Below are 21,918 nucleotides of genomic sequence, written 5' to 3'. Positions count from 1 at the left end.
AATGGTGATTAGCTGCTGCATTCTGTAGCTCAAGGACCTTCGAGTTTCTATGAGTGGGACGCATATGTGCTCCAAGTTGCCAGATGGAGTGGCTGTGTAAAACACAGGCTACGTACCTTCCTGTTATGGATGTATTTGTTTAATATCTTCCTTAGATTCTCATATTCCTTATGGGCCTCACAAATTCTAAATATTTTATCTTGTTATTTGCACTGTTATGAAGTTACTATCACCACCTAAAATACCACGCAAAGTCATTTCATGTATTTTGGAATATTCTGCTTATTTCCAAGCAATCAGTGGCTTGCTTTTTTAAAAAAGAGAGATGAACAGGTTGACTGCAAGTTGGAGAACATGGGAGAACATCTGCCCATCCTGGTAGGAGGGGTGAAGTAGGAGGGTCAGTGGGATTGGAACCCAGATGGTCAATCCCGCCTCCATCCCCAAATCCCTGCCCCCTATATGCACTCAACTTGGAACTATCATTGATATTCCTCTATATCAGGGTGGTGCCAGGTCTTCAATTCTGCCTTTTTGATCCGTTTTTAAACATTCTATTTAGAGGATAGATCACTAGGTCTGGAGATGCTATTAGCTCACTGTTGGCCTCCTTGTGTCCTCCACACATGCTAGGCTGGGATTTGACTATTAGGTTCATTTCATATTGCTCATGCCTCAGCTAGGTAAGAGTTATCCACTGTGCACATCAGCATATTTAAGACCCATGAACTTTTCTGAATTTTCTTCTTTTTTCTTGGAAAACTCCTTTTACCTATGAAAACACCAGCCACCCCCTAGAGATGGTGGCATGCTGCCCATTGGTCTATCTGTCCTGTAAAGCCGCTGTTGCTGTTGACATGGGCTTTTCCTGCGTCTGCCTGTCATCTCTCTTCAGTGAAGTGGTTTGAGAATCATCTTAAAAACTTCTGATCTGTTTATTCTGTAAAACTGAAACACAGATAATGTAACATTTTCCTGCATGTAGAATTCATGTTAGCTTCACATTTTTATGACTTAGGAGATATCCCTGATATATTACAGATGTAGTGCCAACCCCCTAAGCTCAAGGATGATAACATAAGAACATTTTGACTTGTTGATTCTATGAATCAACAAAGCTTTAAGTTATAAGCAAGGCATTTTGTGAAGTGCAAAAAGTCTTAAGATATTCCTTTAGTAGAGAGGACGTTTTAAATAATACCAAACAGTTTGTGTCTTATTTAAAACCTCAAAAAATAAACATATATGCATGTCAGGAATTAAGCAAGGCAGTCTTAAATTGCGTTTATATCTTACTTTCTCTCCATGTGCAAAGTGGTTCAGAACTACAACCTAACATTATTATTTAAATGTTTTATAATCACTGGGTTTATTCAGGTGTCTGAAACTCTGAACCTGAGGTAATTTATTGATAATATAAATTGATTTTTAATTTACAAATAATGAATCTTCTCTCCAAAAGATGAATAGCTATATGATTAACAGGAGTTCAGATGTCATCATTATTTAGCATATGTCCATGCATAATATATAATAAGAGATCATATTCATTCTTCATCACCTTAATCATATGACTGTATCATGTCCTTGCCTGTTGAGAAGAAAATTAACTGCATCATATTGAGTCAATCCTGTTTTGTTTGTTTGGGTTTTGGAAGATCAAGTGCCTGAGAGTAACAGGGCACACACTTAAATGGGGGAAGGATAATTTCTGTTTAGCCCAGACCCTTCAAATAATTGCACAAACTGTACCCAGGCACACCTCCTGCATCTTCCATCCTCTGTTCACTGCATCTAAAATGTGTCATCTCTGTCAAGTTTTGCAGTGGTGAGAAAGGTAGAAGAGAAGAGAGGGTGAACCATGAATTTAGTAGAAAGCATACAGGTGAAAGCAGATGAGGAGAAACTAAACTCTCGCGCCACCAGACATGATTGGAAGTGATAGTGGCTGTGTGGAGCAGGACATCCCCAGCCTGGACTGTGGTAACTGATTGGGTTGTTCATTTTAGTTGAATTGTCTTTTGTAATAATGACTCTCTAAGTGTTAAATTGCCAATTTTGCCATTGCCTAATTTGTTCCTGTGATCAATCTTTGTTTTTAGCTGATTCTACAGGAACTCACTCCCTCTACACCACGTACAAAGATTATGAACTCATGTTCCATGTGTCCACCATGCTTCCCCACATGCCCAACAACAGACAGCAGGTATGTCCCTTGCCTCTCTCCTTTTCTAGCAAATACCAGGTCTGAGGTCAGCTACTGGTGGTATTAGTAATCATTGGTGCTTTTTTTTTTTTTTTATTGGATAGCATTCATAATCTTTGACGTTTGTATCATTTGGAAGTCTTTGGACCTTAAAAGAGAATATCTTGATTTTTATTACACGTTTCCTTTCCAAAATTTAGAAACTCTTCCACATTCATCTTTGTTTCTTGCTAGGCAAAATCATAAGGGAAACCATTATGATATGCACAGTATCCATTGTGCTCATTATAAAAAAGCCAACTATGCAACCTCAAGTTAGGTTTCTGCCTGTGGGTAGATAACTTCCTAATAGAAAATGCTGTAAGAAAAGATCTTAAATATACTAAGTCATTGCATGAATTCATTTTATGAATTTGGTTGTATTTGTGATCAATCTGAAATTAAAACAGAGTTTGTTTTCAGATTTAAAGAAATGTAGTTCTCCTGACGTCACTTAATTGCACTTTTTTTTTTAAAGTTTTATTTATTTATGCAAGTACTGGGTACAGTCAGAAGCACGGGAGGGTGAGAGAATTCACCAGAGCCAGAGCGGGAACAGAACAGGCAGACTGATGAAGTACACTGCTGAGGGGAGCAGCAGGCAGCAGGAGAGGTCTGTGCGCCATGTGGGACCCTTGCCCGGTGGCCGGGAATCAAACTGGCGCTACAGAGGCTGTGGGCAGCTTTGCAACCCAGGGCTCAACCTCTAGGCACCGGGAAGGCCCCAATTGCACTTCCTTGTTCTAAGTATATTAAAATATTAGGGATGACATAAGAGTTGCTCAATAAGTATTTGTAAAGCAAAATTTAATTGTGGAGAATTTTTTTTAAATGATCAGGAAATTCAATGTATGTTGTCAAAATATGTTTTTTTTTTTCCCAAAGAAGAAGCTATTTCCCCTATCCCTACCACTAGGTGCAAGAACCATCTTAAATCCTACAGCCAGGATGAGAAAGGAGGATCTGCTTCCCAGCCCAGCTCTTCACATTAAGCACATTAGCCCCTCTTTTCATTCTCTTCCCATGGCAATTTCTGGATTTTCCTATCATTTTTATTTAAAACTCTTTTTAAAGATATTTTTATGTATAGAAGAACTGGGGTGTAAGCCAGAGGTGGGGTATGTGTGAGAGGATTCACCAGAGACAGAGTAGGGAGCACAACAGGCAGATCTACTGAAATATACTGCTGAGGGGAGCAGCGGGTAAGACAGGAGAGGTCTCCTGCGGTGGGGTATGTGGGTTAGCTTCCTGGCCAGGGATTTACTCAGGCTGCAGCAGTGATAGCATGATTAGACTGAGACTTAGGTCCCTAGGCCATCAGGGAGGCCCCATTTTCTATTTAAAACTTAACCTGAATCCCTTTGTTCTTCAGTTTTCTAGTAATCAGAGTTCTTCCCACTATCTTCAGAAGATCTGTCTTTCCATGAAATATGTGTATTTTTTAATGCCATGAGTTGCAATCCCTAGATCACGTGCCTGTATTATCCATGTTTCAACCAAAAGGATTTCTAGCTCTTAAAGAATTTATTTGGAACAAAGCCAAAATAGACTCACTAGATAGTAAAAAGCTTAATATAGACCAGTGCAGTTGTCTAGTAGATACTTGTGAATCATTTCAGTAATTCAACTTGGTATGGGTATGTTGTTCAGAAAACGATAGGACTCACTCAGGCCAAGAAAATTTGTCAAGTAGCACATTAGCAGAGAAAAAAAAGCCAAGTGGCTTTGACCCAAGTCAAGTGCACAAACCACAAAGCCTTTCCAGCTCCCTGATTATTGTGTCATTAGCCCTGTCATTTCATCTATGACACTCTCTGGAATTTTCAAGTTGCCTTGACTTTCATGTTCCCAGAGCTCAAAAGTGGCTTCCCCTGCCCCCTTTTTGTTTTATGCTAATTAAAATATGTGTGGTGCAGGCGGTTGAGCACAGTGCTATAAATCTGTCCACACCCTCTGCAGTGTGGGTTCGATCCCAGCTGGCCGGCAAGCTACCCACATGGTGTGGCAGACCTCTCCTGTCTTGCCCGCTACTCCCTCAGGAGTATTTTTCAGTCAGTCTGCCTGTTCCATTTCCTGCTCTGTGGTGAATCCTTTCACCCTCCCACACATCTGGCCTGTACCCGGTTCTTGTATAAATAAATAAATCTTATTAAAAAAATAAATAAAATCTCATAAAAAATGTGTTTTAAAATAAAATATATGAGCTTTCTGTTCTCTGAATATGACTTTTTTTTTTTTTTTGCCACTATCCTTGAGAAGCCTTATGCACAAAAATGTTGAGCACCAAGAGGTGAAAATGTAGATGGAGGGGTGAGTGTGAGATGTGGGGTGGATGGGTTTTTAAACTTTCTATACTGGAGATTGAAAACACGTTCCCTGTACTAAGACTATATGTTACAACCTCTGTAGCCTAAGGACTTAATTGGATATTGTTTTTTGTTTTCTTTTGTTTTTGAATGGGAGTGATAAGTTATGCTGATGGATTAGTGGTAAAAAACTATAAAGACTCTTCTGCTCCCTTAAGTATTATAAGTGGTTCTTTGGGAAATCTCTGTAAACATATTATGCGGACAAATAATCATTATGTAAAGGGATTGAGTGAACTTGGAAAAGAAGAGTCAGCAAACTTAGATTCCGAACTTAGCACAGTCAGTCATGTGCCTTGTGCCTTGGGTAAGGTTCTTCGTCTCAAGAATTGGATCATTGTAGAATGAGGAGGTGGTCTTGGTGATCAACAGCAGCTGCTGGAGCAGTGTGTTGAGAATTCTAGGCTAGCACCAGGCTCGCAGGGGAAGAATTCTGTATTTTGGAGAAACCCTTCCATGGGCATGGAAACAGGTACCTATGACACACAAGCATATTTGGTCTGGGTGATAGACAGAATCTCTCTCTCAGTCTCAGAATCCTATGATTCATGGACCTTCCTCGTCTAGGTTGAAATAAATCTTCAGTAGAGGAATGTAGCTGTTAAGAACTGGTCTAACCACTATGGAGAGCTGTGTGGAGATTTCTTGAACTACTAAACATAGAGCTTCCATATGATCCAGCGATTCCACTCCTAGGTATTTACCCAAAGGACACAGACACAGTAATTCCAAAGGGCACCTGCAGCCCTATGTTTATAGCAGCACTATTTACAATAGCTAAGCTATGGAAGCAACCCAAATGCCCAAAAATAGATGACTGGATCAATAAGATGTGGTACATATACACCATGGAATATTACTCAGCATTCAAAAAAGATAAACACATGCAGTTTGTAGCAACATGGATGGAGCTGGAAGGGATCATGCTCAGCGAAATAAGTCAGAAAGAAAAAGAAAAATACCAGATGGTCTCACTCATAGCAGGAATCTAGAAAACCTAAATAAGAAATCAGGAAAAAGAGTAATCAATACAAAGTAAAAATCAAAATCAACAAGCAACTATAAACCAGAGACACACTGTGGGTTTTGGGTAGTGGGGCGGGGAGGAGTGGGGATAGGAAGGACTAGAGTCAAAATAAGTGGGGGTGCAATTGTATGGGGAATATAACCAAAATGAAAATGCATACATTGTGCAAAGATGAAAAAAGATGTAAGAATTATATAAAATAAAATATTTAATAAATAAATAAAGAAATATGAAAAAAAAAAAAAAAAAAGAACAAGAATCCTGGGCTACACTTCCTGGGCTGGAATTCCATCTCCTAGCTTTGAAATTTTTGAGCAACTTTTAACCTGCTTTAGTTTCTTTTATCCCCAAATGCAGGAACTTTCACCTCTTTCTCACTGAGGTGTTCCTGCCCACTGAGAGCCATACTCAAAATGTAGTAAGCAGTCAATAACTATTTCTTGAATGAATTAATGAACCTTTCTTAGAAACTAGTTAGAATTAGATGTGTTGATACATAGAAAGCATTTGAAGGAATGGCACAAGAGTGCCAGTGAGTTTCAATCATGATGATTATTTTACACTTTGTCAGCTGTAGAGCACATGCATTTTAGATGAGTTCATTTGCATTTTATTTACTCCAAAGATCTATTATGAAAAGCAGAGGCCTGAAGAGTTAAGAAGGTAAGGACCTAATTTATCAATACTTTCAGAACACTGTTTACTTTGACATTTAGTAGTTTGCTATTCATTAGTTGTCAGCAGACTGTCCCCTCTGTAGACAACTCCTGCCACTGTGCAATCTTGTCACATGGACTTTCCGCACTTGTATGTACCGTGATGGCTCTTTCCACTTCTCTCACCCAACCCAGCCATGCCCACAACTTTTAATGCCACAGGCTTGTGTGTCTGAAGTGACTGGCTGGGTTCATGACTGCAGCTTGAGACCTCAAAACTTAGCAAAGTTAACTGGCCTATACATGAATTGTACCTATAACCTTGGCCTCGTTAGCACAATGGTATTTGTGACTGTTTAACCTGTCTAGACTCGTCCCCATCAGATCTAATTTCTCGTGTTTGTTCTCGTAATAAATCAAGCTGAAAGTTGATTCCAAGATAAATTAAAAGCTTTTAGAGAGTTCACCACAGTTGCAAAAGAGTTCAATCCTTGGAATGTATGACGCTTACAAAGAAAATCTAGCCAGAATCCGCAAATGATAAGAAAACTCACTCTTGGAGTGTTTCAATGAAGTCCTATAGGTTTCTCTGGATCCCAGAGCTATCTCCCTGAATTCTTCCCTTCTGCTTGCCCTGTAGACAAATCATCATTAGGCTCTCAGGAGATGTTAGCAGTGGAAAGCACTCCACAAATTAAGCTTCAACTTTGGCAGAGAAAGCTTTTCTTCCAGCAAAGTATGTAAAACACATAAAAGTGCCTGGCACATAGAAAACTTTTTTTTTTTAATGTATGCATAAAGTTAGAGCTGCTGTGCTTGGAAGGGATATCCAAGCCCCATGGAGGTCCTTAAAGAGTAAGACTACATCCCTAGGTTTCTGAGATTCCATTTGAAGAATGCTGACCTCAGCATCTTAATAGGCTTGACATCTATAGAGCAATGGAGATATAGCTTGTTAGGTTTGAGACAGGTGGGGACTCCTTCCCATGATTTAGAGAGAGGTTTGGCCCTGCCTTAAAGAGTTTTTGTACTTACTTCCCTAGGTCCCTCATTGAAGCTGCTAATGAACATTCACATACTAGAGGAATTTGCTTCTTTTAAGTGTTGCAGGTCCTGACTTCACTTGGGTTCACCTGTAAATATAGAATATTTTATAAGAAAAATGTGCTTATTCAGTTTTTCACTATTAACTTTATTCCCACACCCTAAATAAGATTGCTATACACATTCCAGATAATAAGAATTATTGCTTAGCATAAGGTTTGGTGTTGCCCTGTGTCAGAAAAGAATTGCTTGTATCTGCATAATCCTGTTCTTATTTTTACTTTGTTATTAAATCATTATTATTAAATCATTAAGAATCCACATTCTTTATTACCTGTTTCTCCATTTATAAAATACTCAAACTTGCTTAACTGGTTCGTACATTTACTCTTGCTCTTGGTAAAATATTTATATTTTATATATTTAATATTGTCTATTAATTAATTTTATCTATTAACTATTGGTTATATAAAGCCATAAATCAGCATTGAATCTTTGAAACAACAATTAAATTTGATTTGATTTTCTTGCTGACCTAAGAGTAGTTAATTCAAATTTGCCTTTTTGCAGGGAGAAGAGTGGCAATCTTTCCTTCTATAAGCAAATATCTTTTGTATTTATGTGATAATATATGTAGATTTTCCTCTCTTTCCTATTACTGAGACTATTATTTCAAATTCACGTTTTCCCTGTCTCTATAGGAAACCCTAGGTATCTCTTCAAAATTAAAGTGAAATTCCAAACATCGGTACATGCTTCTGAGTGGAAATCATATGAGAGGTTGTGTGGAGTATGTGTGTGTGTGTGTTGTGTGCATGCATGCAGAATTAGGGCAGTTTCCGGAGAAGCGAGCCTCTGTGTAAAGGGGAGAAACTTCCCAAGCAAGGGATTAACACATGCAAAGTGCCTGAGTAGAAGAAACAAGTTGTCATATTGGAGGGACAAGGTGGTGGCTGTCTAGGAGGGAAAGGGGCTGAAGAATCAGGCCAAACCAGTCTTTATCAGCCCTGCTCCTACTGACAGGGCTTTTTGATTCCAACCCAAGGACTGAGATCCAGAACATGTGACTTTTTTTTTTTTTTTATGTAGATACATTTAATTTTGTGCTCAGCTCTGAGTTCATCTCTTTGAATTTCAGAACTTGTAAAATAATCATTCAGTGATGGAGTTTTCTCTTCGAAGTGATGTAAATTTCCACATATTTGCTTTTAAGACAAGAGACTCTCTGGGGACCTGCCTTTTCCAGTTTCAAATTAAACCTTCCCCTCAGTGACTTGACTCTTAGACTTGACACCGCACCACATGGCGACTGCTTCCCTTTCAAATTGTGCGGCCTAGTTCCCTCCTCTACCCCAGAATTAGGCGCAAAATACTTTCTTCTATCTCACCAGGTTAAAAAAAGAATTTAACAAAGGAAACCCATTTGCAAGGAGGCTGGTAGATGTGACCTAGTTCAACTTTATGCCATTTCTGACCCCACTGCAGCTGCCTGGCCATTGTCTCCACTTGCTGGGGATTGTTGCTGTACCCAGGGAAACCAGATCTTGTGCAACTCTGAAGTTTGTGTAAGGAAATGAGAATAAACCCAAAGGTTGCTATTTCTGTAGCATCTGTCCGCGTTTTACCACAGAGTTGGGTGAAGAATCACATTTTCACTTTCCTTGTCATAACAAGAGCTTATTCCTGTTTCACAGCTTGAATCGAGCATTGGAAATGTAGTAGAATTGACTATGTAAATCTGTCTAATGCAATATTTATTAACTCATTCTTCCAGTGGAAGACACTGAGTTGATTCTCTAGGCACTGAAAAGTGTTATGAGCTTCACATGTTTTGAAAGGAGAAGTTAGCCCTAGAAGACATCTTCCCTTTCATTCCTGAAACAAACAGCGCCAGACGTGTTTGGTAATCCAGGGACCTGCCCTCATGTTTTGCTGGGCTGCATTTGTTCATTGGTTGCCACACCCTTTCCTTTCCATTTCCAAGCTCTGATTATGCAGAATTTCATTGACCACCAGAAAAAAAAGTCACCTTTATACAGGAAGTCCAAGAAATTACTAGATGATTTGATTGATGTTGGACAGAAATTAAAAAATAATACTTCTGTTAACTTTTCAGATACTGTATTTCTTGAGACTTTAAACAAATCTAAGCATGTAAACAGACAGTGTTAACGTTTAGTTTATTCTCCCTCAGAGAGCTTTAGATTGAAGTCTTCTTAATGTATCTCCTTGCCCCTCCCCAGGGTACACTTTATTTTTTTACAAAACTTATTTGGTGACCATGGTTAAATTAACTAGAGTTTTAAAAACAGTTTTGGCCCATTCTCCAAAGCAAACGAATGTGCTTTGAAAGGGATAAAAGCAGTTTGATATGTTGTCAAGGTGACTAATTTTCCTTAAAGTTACCTGTAACTTGTGCTTTGAATATTCCTGTGGGGAAAGATAGACTTGGACCCTACATCTTCCCAGGAGCAAGAAGAAGAGGGTAGGAAGAGCTGTCCAATTTGCCCTTGCAGCAGCAACAGCCACAAAATGCTGACAAGGAGTCCTGCCTGTGCTGGTGTTTCATTGAGAGGGCTGCGGAGGAGAAGGTGGCTCACTCAGCCATCACTCAGCAGGAGGAGCTGCATGGCCTTGCCACTGGGGGCCCCTTCTTCTGTCAGTTGGAGAATTCCTGTGTTTTTGAGGATATTGAAGGATGCAGATTATAAACTATTGTAGTCAGTGAATCTGTGACTGCCATGTCAGGTGATTTGGCATTGTTCTTTTATCTCTTCCTTTGTTACTGAATCCCTCTTGTTCTGTGACGGAACCTGTGAACCAAGTGTTTCGGTTGTTGGGGAAACAAGGGGAGACCACCTTAGCCTAGTACAGTTTTCAGTTTGTCCCTTGATGTTTGTTTTAGACACTTATCCTAGCTTCTGTTTTCTTTTCATCCCAGGAAATATACACAGTGAATAGGATTTAGTTTGCTATTTTTTTTTTTTTACATGCATCTGAAATGGCAGTTTACTTAAATAACTAGAACTACATTTTTAAAACTACAGATGGCTCTTTGGGTTTATAATTAAGGTATACTAATACATATTTCAAAGCCACTCTTAAGATGATTTTTATGTGTTTATAACTTCAACCGTGGGGTTTGAGTGGGAGTTTTCCAGCATGTGAAACAGTGATGTAACTGGGCTGTCAGGAACTTGGGCAGAATGAACATTTCATTCCCGATTTTCTAGGCCTTTTATCATGCCAAGTCACAAGTCAGGGGCCAGACAATGAAATTCATTTTGTATCTAGGTTTGAAAGGTCTTAAAAGTTGAACTTAGCGCTCATGTAGTGAAGTGTGTTTATAGTCGCCCAATAAATTGAAGAACAAGCTCGTTGTCTGTGTTATGGCTAGTAAAGAGAGATTTACTGTCTGAGATTATCCCATTGCTGCGATGACATCACCAGCTCCTAAGGATTATTGCACCCATTGAAACTGGAGATCACAAACTTTGTCAGCACAGATCACTGTGGCTTTATTTGCGTAAATGTATAGAACACCTGGGAGGTAGATACCTCTGTGTGTATTCAGGTACTCACAGTTTTTGGGTATGGTGCTATGTGGCTATAATTCTATATTTATATCAATTGTTTATTCACTTAGCAAATGTGTATTGTGTGTCTGTTATGTTCTGGGCATCTAGAAACTAGGAAATCAGCAATCGAGAAGATATATCCCTGCCCTATGTCCACTGCAACCTGATGCAGGAGAAACAGGACATTAGCCTGCTGCAGCCATTAGGACAGAGTATGGCACCTATTGTGAGAGCAGCAGGCCTAGGTGTCTGGGTACAGTGCCACCATGGCGTGCTGAGGAAGTTCCTATTGGGTGAGGTGATATCTAAGCAGAGACCAGTGTTGTCTGGGAGAAACTTGGGAGCAAAGGGACATTTGTGGGTGGCAGAGGACCTTCAAAAATTTGCTTGTTATAAAAAGCTCCTGCTCTGGGGTGCAGGAGCTTTTGGGTCTCCTATACTATATAAGGTTCCACATTCCTGGGTTTGCCAGTAGTTAATCCTATGCTATTTTGTATTTGTGAATTAATTTAAAAGGCCAAGTTTCACCTCATTCGTTTGAATATATTAGCCACCAAAAAATCCATATTTTTGTTGCATGTTAAAGCGACAAACTTAAGTACTTAGCCTTTTCCTTCCTTAGTTCTTTTGGACACAACCCATTTTGCCTTTCCTGGGCCACATTTGTGAACAGTAACTTCCAAAGAGTGACTCTACTTTTCTAAATTAAATTGAACGCGAAGTGAATTGTCTCTAACATATTTAATTTTTCAGAAAACCTTGTTTGTAACTCTGTTTGCTCCCTTTCTTGACCACAGCTTCTGCGGAAAAGGCATATAGGAAATGACATCGTGACCATTGTCTTCCAAGAGCCTGGAGCGTTGCCTTTTACTCCAAAAAGCATCCGGTCCCACTTTCAACACGTCTTTGTCATAGTCAAAGTGCATAATCCATGTACCGAAAATGTGTGTTATAGGTGAGTCGGTAGTAGCTGGTTTTTCATTCTCCCAAGTTTTTCTTAGCAGAGTAGCTTTTCCCATAATATCATCCTTCTCCAGTGACCTCATCATTATCTTTTTTCTCCTAATTTTTTCCCCACTGTCTTTACTCAGGTACTATCTTTTAGAAATAATTGTTTCTTCCTGTTATGAAAAAGTGAAAAATGCATAAGCAATTTGGAATTGTAGATTAAACTTTCTTTCCATTTGCCCTAAAAAACTACATCCAGCCCCTGCTGGAAGTTTATGCTGGTGGGGTATGGGGGAAAGAGTTTATCTCTGAGTTGAGTTGGAATCCAGCTCTATTCATCATGGTGCTGTGGACAAAATATTCTATTTTTCTGAGTCTTCAATTCATTTTCTTAAAATTGAACATAATAGTACCTACTTCAATGTGTAGTTACAATGAATAAAGAGCAGAAATTATGCAAAACACCCATTAGACTTCCTAGCACTCATCAAAGGTTATTTCCCTTTATCATCTTAAAACAGTAGTTGCCATTCAGCTGCCTGCAGGCCCTGGGGGAGCGCACATGGTGGGCCATGAGCGGATGGCGGAGCTACAGAGCATCTCTAAGCCAGTGGTCCTTGGCCTGAATTTTGTCTCAGGCTCAGCTCGTTAAAGGCAATAGTTCTCTGGCCTCACTCTGTGCGATTCTAATGCAGTGGACCTGGAATTGATGGGAACATTTACATGTTTCCTCCCTCAGTAGTTACTATACACCTGGGGTACTGAATAGAATACGTGCCTGGTGTCTTTTCGGGATGATGAAAATATTCCTGATTGGATCGTGAGAGATGTACAACTGTGAATATCCTAAAAGCTATTGAATGGTACATTTTAAATGGGTGAATTAGATGGGGTATGGATAATAGCTCAATAAAACACTTAATTTTCTCTTTAATAAAAAGACCTCTGGCCTAAATACTTAGAGCTACTTAAAAATGTATGGACTATATCTAAAGTGTAAAATAGATATTCTGTATAAAAGATGTTTAAAAGAGATAATGTTTGTGCAAACATAGTCAGTTGGTATATTCTTCTGAGATTGCACCGATGAGTGGTAGTTATAAAGAATGATCTTAAATGAATCTTGCCAGTAGTTAGGAAACTTAAGTCTGGGACATTATTGTATTTGGTGTTATTTTATTGGCTGCTATTTTTAGGTCCAATTAAGTATTTTTAAATACTTTGTATTTTTAATTTATGCTTATGTCATGAAGGGTTCATTAGCACAAAAAAAGCTTAAAGGAAAAGTAATGTCTATTTTTTAATTTCTTTCAGGTTTTCTTATATTAATAAATTACTCAAAAGGGATGTTTTTGAAACTAGTATCTTGCCAGTAAAAAAAGTGAATTATATTTTGTGTGAAGTTTTCTATGAAAGCATGTGCCAATCATTCAGAGATGGCATCATTGATTTTTAAGAAACCACAGTGTTGTCACCAAATTATCAGTTACTAATGAGATTCCAACTATAAAGTCAGTAGTGTACCTTAGATTTTTATAAATGCCTCATAACATTCACACTGATCATGCTCAAAACCTTCACGAGTGTGCCTCGAAGAATCAACCAGAACTTTTGAGAACACTGTAGTCAGATCAATTCCATCACATTTAATGAAGCTGCATTTACTTTGTCACGTGGAATGAGATTGCAGTGCCCACATTTTCCATATCACTTCATAGATCTGTTTCGTATGATACTCTTCAAAATAAATTACTCTTCAGAATAAATTCATTTGAATCATTTCCAAGGAAATGATGAAATACAGTACAGGTCTACTATTTTCTAGATTGTTCCTTTAATCCAGGGATGCATTTTGAAAAAGATGGGTAGACCTTAACACACTTCAGGAGAATCCCCATAAATACTGTTTTTTGCATGAGCTTTAAGACATCTCTCTAAAAGAGTTTACATGTGAGGACACATTAATTCCTACAAGGTCTAGAAGTTCCATCCTAATGATGGAACGTGGGTCAAGTATGATGTTGGTTCCTAAACCACTTCAACATCTATAACCTTTTTAGGACCTCCTTCTGAGGATGTGAGTCATGTCCCCCCATATTGCCTGCTGGGTTAGTGCATATATTACAACATAAATGAGTTTAATCTGTCCTTCAAACTTTACTCCCATAAAAACTGTCACTTAAATTTTCAAAATGTGATCATATGAGCACTTCCTTTAAAAAAGAAAGCAACACTTGAAAAATGTCAGTCTTGTAAATATGATCATTGCTTTTAGTAACAGTGGATATCAAGCAGCCATCTAGGCTGACCTCTCTTCTGGTGCAGGTGTCACTGTCTTTCTCAGTGGTGACCAGACCGGAGTTATAGAGTCAGTTCTGAAGGCTCTAAGTCCAAGCAGGCTTGGTTTCTTCTGAGCATGCTTCTTCTCTTGCAGATAGCAACCTTCTTATAAGGACACCAGTTAGGCTGGATTAGCCCCACATTCACAGGCTCATCTAACTTATTCATTCATTTAAAGACCATATCTATAAATGCAATTACATTCCCAGCTATGAGGGCTTAAGACCTGAACGTCCAAATTTTAAGCGACCACACCTCTGTCCTCAACACCCCTATCTACTAAGTTTAAAAAGTGTTGCTCACAAATATATCAAAAAATTAGCATAACAAGATGCAACAAAATAGATGACTTTTAAGTCTAAAGTATGGGAGTATGTCAGTTCTGAAAGTAAATATTATGATATCACAGCTCATCTTGTTTCTTTTTCTTTTTTTTCCCCCTCAGTGTTGGAGTTTCTAGATCAAAAGACGTACCACCCTTTGGTCCGCCAATTCCCAAAGGCGTAACTTTTCCAAAATCAGCTGTATTTCGGGACTTCCTTTTAGCAAAAGTTATCAATGCTGAGAACGCAGCACATAAATCAGAAAAGTTTCGAGCAATGGCCACTCGAACAAGGCAAGAGTACTTGAAAGACTTGGCAGAAAACTTTGTCACGACCGCCACAGTGGATACCTCTGTGAAATTCAGCTTCATAACACTGGGTGCAAAGAAGAAAGAGAAAATCAAGCCAAGGAAGGATGCCCATCTGTTTAGCGTTGGAGCAATCATGTGGCATGTGATAGCACGGGACTTTGGCCAGTCAGCTGACATTGAATGTCTTCTTGGAATTTCCAATGAATTTATAATGTTGATTGAAAAGGATTCCAAGAACGTTGTATTTAACTGTTCCTGCAGAGATGTCATTGGGTGGACATCTGGATTAGTGAGCATCAAAGTGTTTTATGAAAGAGGAGAATGTATCCTCCTGTCTTCAGTGGACAACTGTGCTGAAGACATAAGAGAAATTGTTCAGCGATTAGGAGTAAGTAGAGATTTTGTATTTTCCACCTTCCTTAGACCTTCAATCCCAGATTGATAATAGCTTCCCTAGTGGAAATTCCACTATTCCAGAATTCATAATTGACACTTAGAAAATGAATTACTCTTTTTTAAGACTACAGGGCTTAAATTTAAGTGCCATGTCCTTTTGAGCAATTTCTGCTTACTTGATTGGTGAAGAAGAACCCACTACAAATTGATTGGAAAAGTTAGGCCAACTTTTGAGTGTGAACATCAGGATATATTTTTTTATAGTATTTAAAGGAAAAACAGAATTGTCTAGATATTATGTCTATTTGTAAAGACTGGAGGGAAATTATGAGCACAAAATTGGTGTTGACTGTGTGAGTAAGTCTTCACAACTTCAACTCTACACACACACACACACACACAAACATAGGTATATCACACATATATAGATGTGCACATCTGTGCATGGAATATCTATATTATATAACATATATATGTTTCTAGATATATGTAAAATATAGACATTTTTGTTTAGTCTGCCAAAGTAAGTGTTATTCATCCAGCCATGGTTTCATAATGAGATTTTATAGAATTACCCATTAAATTTGAAAGACTTAAAAAAAAAGTCAATCATAAAAGAGAGAGTGATTTTTAGTACAGATCCCCTGGTGAAAGCCTGGTGTTTCACAGTGTATTTCTGCTTCTAATTTTAACAAAGGAAGATGCAGATTTTAGTTTGAGAATATACAAACAGAGCTGTAGGAATAAACCAAATATAATATAAGAACAAAGCCTGTTTTGACAAAAGGATTTCTCAAGTGTAAATCTTCCACCAAAGGGATGTAGATTTCATTCATTAGAAAAGATTTAGGTCAATTATAGATCATGAAAGAAAGAGAAATTATACTCATTTCCTGCCCCTTTCCTCCCACCAAATAGAAATCACTCCTTTGTTATTTGAGACCATGTTTAAGAGACAACACAATCAAGTCAGTGTCTTCTAGCCTTGGAGAAATAATTTTATCATTCACAGACACTATTCACAGGAAAAGGCCTCAGTGTATTCAGCAGTAATATCAAGTAGATGTGTTCAAACATAGATGTGATTTGGCAATGAGTCAGTATGTGATTAGTTTATATACCTGGAGAATTAAGTTACCATGTGAGTCTCAGGACACATTGCACTTTTGGTAATACTGCAAATTGTTCTGTTTAGGAGATCCACTGAGTCATCATTGTCCGTGTTCCTGAAAATACAATACAAACCCAACATTAAAATCTATGTCCCATATTACCCATAGGTTCGCATACATTCATTGTTCCATAGGCCCCATCCTACCATTTTCCTAGACACATGACTGTATTGCTAATGTGACTCAGGTGCCTAATGAATGGAATATATTGAGGAAATGTTCTTTGTTTATAATGGCTTGAAATAGGAGACATTGCAAACAAGCAACCCAAAGACTGTTGAATGATTAGAACATATGGTTGGCACAGGCCAGTTTCAACAAAGATCAAAGATGGCAGATCACGGACAAATACTGGGAATGAGTTCTCTTTGGTTGATGGTAAACTCAATGTATGTTCTGTGATGCTGGAATGAAAACTTAAGACCAGAGGGACTGGGTGGGCTGGCCAGCTTCATGGGTGTACATTCTCATAGAGACCCATTCTCAGAAGACCCAGGCTCTGCGCTTGAAATCTTGGAATTCTGAATACCTTTGGACCATGTTTTTATTTTGTACTGGGCCCTGGAAATTAAGTAGCCAGTCATGCGAAGGATGCCATCATTTTTTGTGTGATAATTAAGTCCATGTAAATATGTGAGGAATTCCAAATACCTGGAGAACATCATCTTTCAGCCTTTGTCAGTGTTAAAGAAACAAAAAACAGAAGGGATAAAGAAAGAACAACAAACAAAAGTAGGGGTGGTGCCAGGTGGTTGCAGCAAATGAACAAAAGAGACAGGACATGCAGGACACAGGAAATGCTTGACCAGTCTCTCTTTGGTCTGATGTATAGATGCAAATTTCAATGGAAAATTGCACTAATAATCAAAAGAAGGCAGGACACATTTCATAGGTAGTCTTTTGTTAGGGGTGCTTAGTTGAGACAACTTAAAAAGAGGTGAAGGGAAAATTTATTCAGGTTGCATATATTACAGAATTTTTTTTCAAACAATTTTGAAGTAGTTTGGTTCATAACCATGGAAATGTTGATTTTTCAAAACTTTGCCACTAACTAAAACCAGCAATCCCTTTCCCCAATTCCTTCACCCCAGACTGTCCTGTGTGTCTGGGAGGAGTTGATTGGCAGTGTGTGTACCCGTGCTGGTAACCATGGAAACCTCAGACAGGGCGGGGGGAGGGGGGCGCGGGGGGCACACAAGGCAGCCCCAGTCCCACAGCTGCACTTGCAGTCATAGGTCTTATTAAATAGGAATCTGTGTATGCAGAGCAGGTTTCATGGAAATGAGCATTTATTAAACTGAAACTTTAAACATTAGCTCTGTGCTTTTGGGAATTCGGGTATCATTCTTCCCAACTTTAAATTTCCCACAAATAAGTGATGCTGCAGTCATCAAATGAAGTTTAGTGAGCCTGCATTTTTCTTTCAATGTATGTAAGTTATTCCCAATGAGAACTTTTGGGGGAAAGGCTTGGGGACAGGATGTGGAATGTTGGCGGGCCCGAAAGTACAATACACCTGTTCTCTTTCATGTCCCTATTGTGACACAGCTGTAGACTCATTCATGTTCTTGGAGAAGGTAAGGATGCTGAAAATGCTGCTGCTTGGTGTTACCCATGCCCCCAATGGACAGGCCCAATGGGTCAGTGGCAGCCTGCAGCCACAGGCCTTTTCTGCTGTCTGCAGAGCGCCACCCTATGCACTGCCCTTATCCATAGCAGCCGAGAGGTGGGGCTGGCCAGCCTGCATTTGGTCTCACCCATCCTCACCCCCCCAGGCCAGCAAGGGCAGTCAGTGCCCTGGAGAGTCTTAGAGGATAGGACAGGCTATCGATAGGCCTAGTGCACAAAAGCACCTACTGCTGCTGCCCATCCAGCACCCATCCTAGGGATAGGTCTCCAAGCCATCCCTTAGGAGTTTTTAATGAAATTATTAGATTTCATTGCTTGCTGATGAAGCTTATAATGATTTCTAGGGAGTCTGTATTTTTCCCACTGCACTGTGAAATAGATGTGCTTAAGAGACAAATCAGTTGACTTTACAAAGGGGAGGAAGGACTTTTCAGAGTCTGTCTTAAATGCACAAGCTCAAGCTCAAGGTTAGTGGTTTCAAGGAAAATGCTGAACTCCTGTACCGGGGCTGGATTAGCCTTTGACAAATGAAACCATTGTTTCACTGTTGCTGTTTTCTTTGTGTCTGAAGCCATGTCCACTCTGCTGGACTCTGGATAGAAATGTGTCCTGGTCTGGTTATTTGGATAGCTAGAGGGGATTCTGTGGGGACCAAGGGGAAAGGTAGGCACAGAGTTCTGTGGGTGCACTGTCGTGTGGGGGTCTCCGCTGTGGCGTCTCTAATGGTTTCTTTCCCACTTAGATAGTGACGAGAGGCTGCGAGACTGTGGAAATGACCCTGAGGAGGAACGGGCTGGGCCAGCTTGGCTTCCATGTGAATTTTGAAGGAATTGTTGCAGATGTGGAACCCTTTGGCTTTGCCTGGAAGGCGGGCCTTCGCCAGGGGAGCCGCCTTGTGGAGATCTGCAAAGTGGCTGTGGCCACTCTGACCCATGAGCAGATGATTGACCTACTCCGTACCTCCGTGACCGTGAAGGTGGTCATCATCCAGCCGCACGACGATGGCTCGCCCCGCAGGTAAGGCACAGGGGGCTGAGCAGGGGGTGCTCCTTCTTGACCACCAAGGCAGGATCTGTCCTAACGGTCCCTGCAAGCTCCTCCAGAAACGTAGTCAAGTGCATCTTCAATCAGAGCTGCTTGGATATCAGTCATTAGAGTAATTTAAAATGAACTTCAAGAAAAGTTATTAGTGTAGGGGCCTTCCTGGGGTTAAGACACAACCTATGAAGCTGTCCGGAGCCACTGCAGCACAAGTTCTATCGGCCAGGGAGCTACCCACATGGCGCAGCAGACCTTTCTTGACTCGCCCACTGCTCCCCTCAGCAGTGTTTTTCATAATCTGCCTGTTCTGTTCCCCACTCTGTCTCTGGTGACTCCTCTCACCCCCCACACACCTCTGGCCTGTACCCCAGTTCTTGTATGCATAAATAAATCTTAAAAAAAAGAAAAAGTTATTAGTGTATAATAAATGACAAATAACAGTTTTTGATGTCATTTAATGGGACATTGACCATGTAAGAACTGAGATATTTTAAACTATGGAGCAGAGCACCTGCTTGGTTCACCTGGACCAATGAGACTTATGTATTAGAGGAAAGATCTTTTAACATAGCTCAGCCTTCAGCAGATTAAATACTTTGCTCTGCTGGAATTGCTTTCCGTAACCTGAAGCCATTTGATGATTCACAGGATATGTAAGAGATCAATACCTGTTTATCTGAAGTAGTACTGGAACATCAACAATATTGTGTGTGGATATTATTTTATTCTAGTTGAACTGATCTGGGGCAATCTCATAAGCTGTGATGAGAAACATTTGACAAGAGGTTTGAAAGCTAACAGGTGATTGGAAGCACAGTAGCAATAGAATTAAATTGAAAAGTGGTACATTTCCATGGCCAATAGAAAATAACCATACTCAAAATCAAAAAAGAATTAGAGGGCCTCCCCGGTGGCGCAGTGGTTGAGTGCTGGGCTGCAAAGCTGCCCCTAGCCTCTGCAGCACCAGTTCAATCCCCGTCCACCAGTCAGGGTCCCACATGGTGCGCAGATCTCTCCTACCACGCCCGCTGCTCTCCTCAGCAGTGTACTTCGTCACTCTGCCTGTTCTGCTCCACGCTCTCGCTCTGGTGAATTCTCTCACCCTCCCACGCTTCTGACTGTACCCAGTGCTTGTATAAATAAATAAATAAATTTTTAAAAAACAAAACAAAACAAAAAAGTATTACACCAAGCAAGAAAGACTGTAAATTAAGAACAAGCCATCTACTCACCTGTGACCCACTTTCATAGCGTAGATGTCTGATGGTAGTAGCTATGTCATCTCACAAGGAGTTCCTACAGGTCACCTTAAGAGCTCTGGCTTTGGAGAGATCAAGTATGCTTGGAATGCAGGCATTTCCCCTGTAATCTTGGATAATCCACATGCTCTCCCTAAGTCTCATTTATTATCTGTAAGTTAGAGACTGTGCTATTGCTTACCACATGCTGCTTTCATGAAGATTAAAGGAAAGCACTTGACCTTGTCCATCATGAGCAACACCCCAATCATTTAAAAAATATATATTAAACTTTAGAATATCCATTTGGATTTTATTTTTAAGATTTACTTATTTATTTATACAAGATCCAGGGTACAGACCAGATGTGCTGGAGAGGGAGAGAATTCACCAGAGCCAGAGCAGGTAACAGAACAGGCAGACTGATGAAATACACTGCTGAGGGGAGCAGCGGGCGGCAGGAGAGGTCTCTCCCGCCATGTGGGACCGTAGCCGGCGGCTGAGGATCGAACCGGCACTACAGAGGCTGTGGGCAGCTTCGCAGCCCAGCGCTCAACTGCCTGCGCCACCAGGGAAAGCCCCATTTGGATTTTTTCCAAAGGAAATTCTTATTCAAAGATGAACAGCCACTTTCTGACTTATTTCTCTGGTCACTGAGATCATTCTTCCTATTTCTCCACCTCCTTTTGTCATCCTCTGAGCTAGCACTTTCCAATAGAACTGTCTGCACTGATCGGTTCTCTGTCCATACTGTTAAAAACTGAAGCCACATGTAATCATCCTACACTTCAAAAGTGATTTGTGGGCCTCCCCAGTGGTGCAGTGGATTGAGCGCAGTGCTGTGAAGCTGTCCGCAGCCTCTACAGCACAAGTTCGATTCCCTGCCAGCCGGGGAGATTCCCACATAGATTCCACATGCTGCCAGCCGGGGAGATTCCCACATAGATTCCACATGCTGCAGACCTCTCCTGTGATGCCCGCTGTTCCCGTCAGCAGTGCTTTTGGTCTGTCTTCCTGTCTGCTCCCCTTCTGTCTCTAGTGAATCCTCTCACCCACCTGCACCTCTGGTCTGTAACCCAGCTATTGTATAAATAAAAAATAAATATTAAAAAAAAAGTGACTTGTGCGATGGAGGGAATGAATTTTTCATTTTAATTACTTGAGATTTAATTAGCCACCTGTGGCTAGGGCTGCATATTGGCAGCCCTGTGATCTTAAACCATGATCTTTTATTTTTTTCGAAAATAAACATGTGGTATGCTACCTTCATCTCTGGTTAAAGTGCAAGGTTTTGTAAATGCTTGCTTCTAGTAGTTCTTTTACCATTTGCCCCCCAGCTGATTTTATGTGGCCTCCTTTCCGATCTCGGCCCAACAATCTGACAAAATAAAGGTGGAAGGAGCTGAAAATCCTCCTGAGAGTAGCAATCACATGTCATGGGAAATACACAGTATGTTTCTTGTTGCCTTGCCAGCTTCTGTCTTAAATCCATTTGCTCCTCAAGTACCCCATGAATCACACATAGTTGCATGAGTACAGAGAAATCAAAGACAAGAAGTATTTTATTAAAAACAAGACTTGGAGGGCCTCCCTGGTGGCACAAG

The 21,918-nt window shown here is 40.1% G+C and overlaps 1 protein-coding gene across 2 annotated transcripts in view; it reads left to right on the top strand.

Annotated features, from left to right (window-relative positions):
- The window catches only part of SIPA1L2 (signal induced proliferation associated 1 like 2), a gene marked incomplete at both ends in the record, with an annotated part of 106,938 nt that overhangs the window by 25,943 nt on the left and 59,077 nt on the right, over nucleotides 1–21,918 (top strand). For both annotated transcript variants that reach the window (XM_084254175.1, XM_084254174.1), the window contains 4 exons: nucleotides 2,103–2,206; nucleotides 11,714–11,871; nucleotides 14,650–15,226; nucleotides 18,778–19,052. In XM_084254175.1, the coding sequence (XP_084110301.1) occupies nucleotides 2,103–2,206; nucleotides 11,714–11,871; nucleotides 14,650–15,226; nucleotides 18,778–19,052 (1,114 nt within the window). The remainder of the gene's footprint in view (nucleotides 1–2,102; nucleotides 2,207–11,713; nucleotides 11,872–14,649; nucleotides 15,227–18,777; nucleotides 19,053–21,918) is intronic.

This window comes from Talpa europaea (genome assembly GCF_964194135.1).
Source record: "Talpa europaea genome assembly, chromosome: 14".
NCBI lineage: Eukaryota > Metazoa > Chordata > Mammalia > Eulipotyphla > Talpidae > Talpa > Talpa europaea.
Note: the sequence above shows the minus strand (reverse complement) of the source record. Positions and strands in the feature narration are given on the sequence as shown.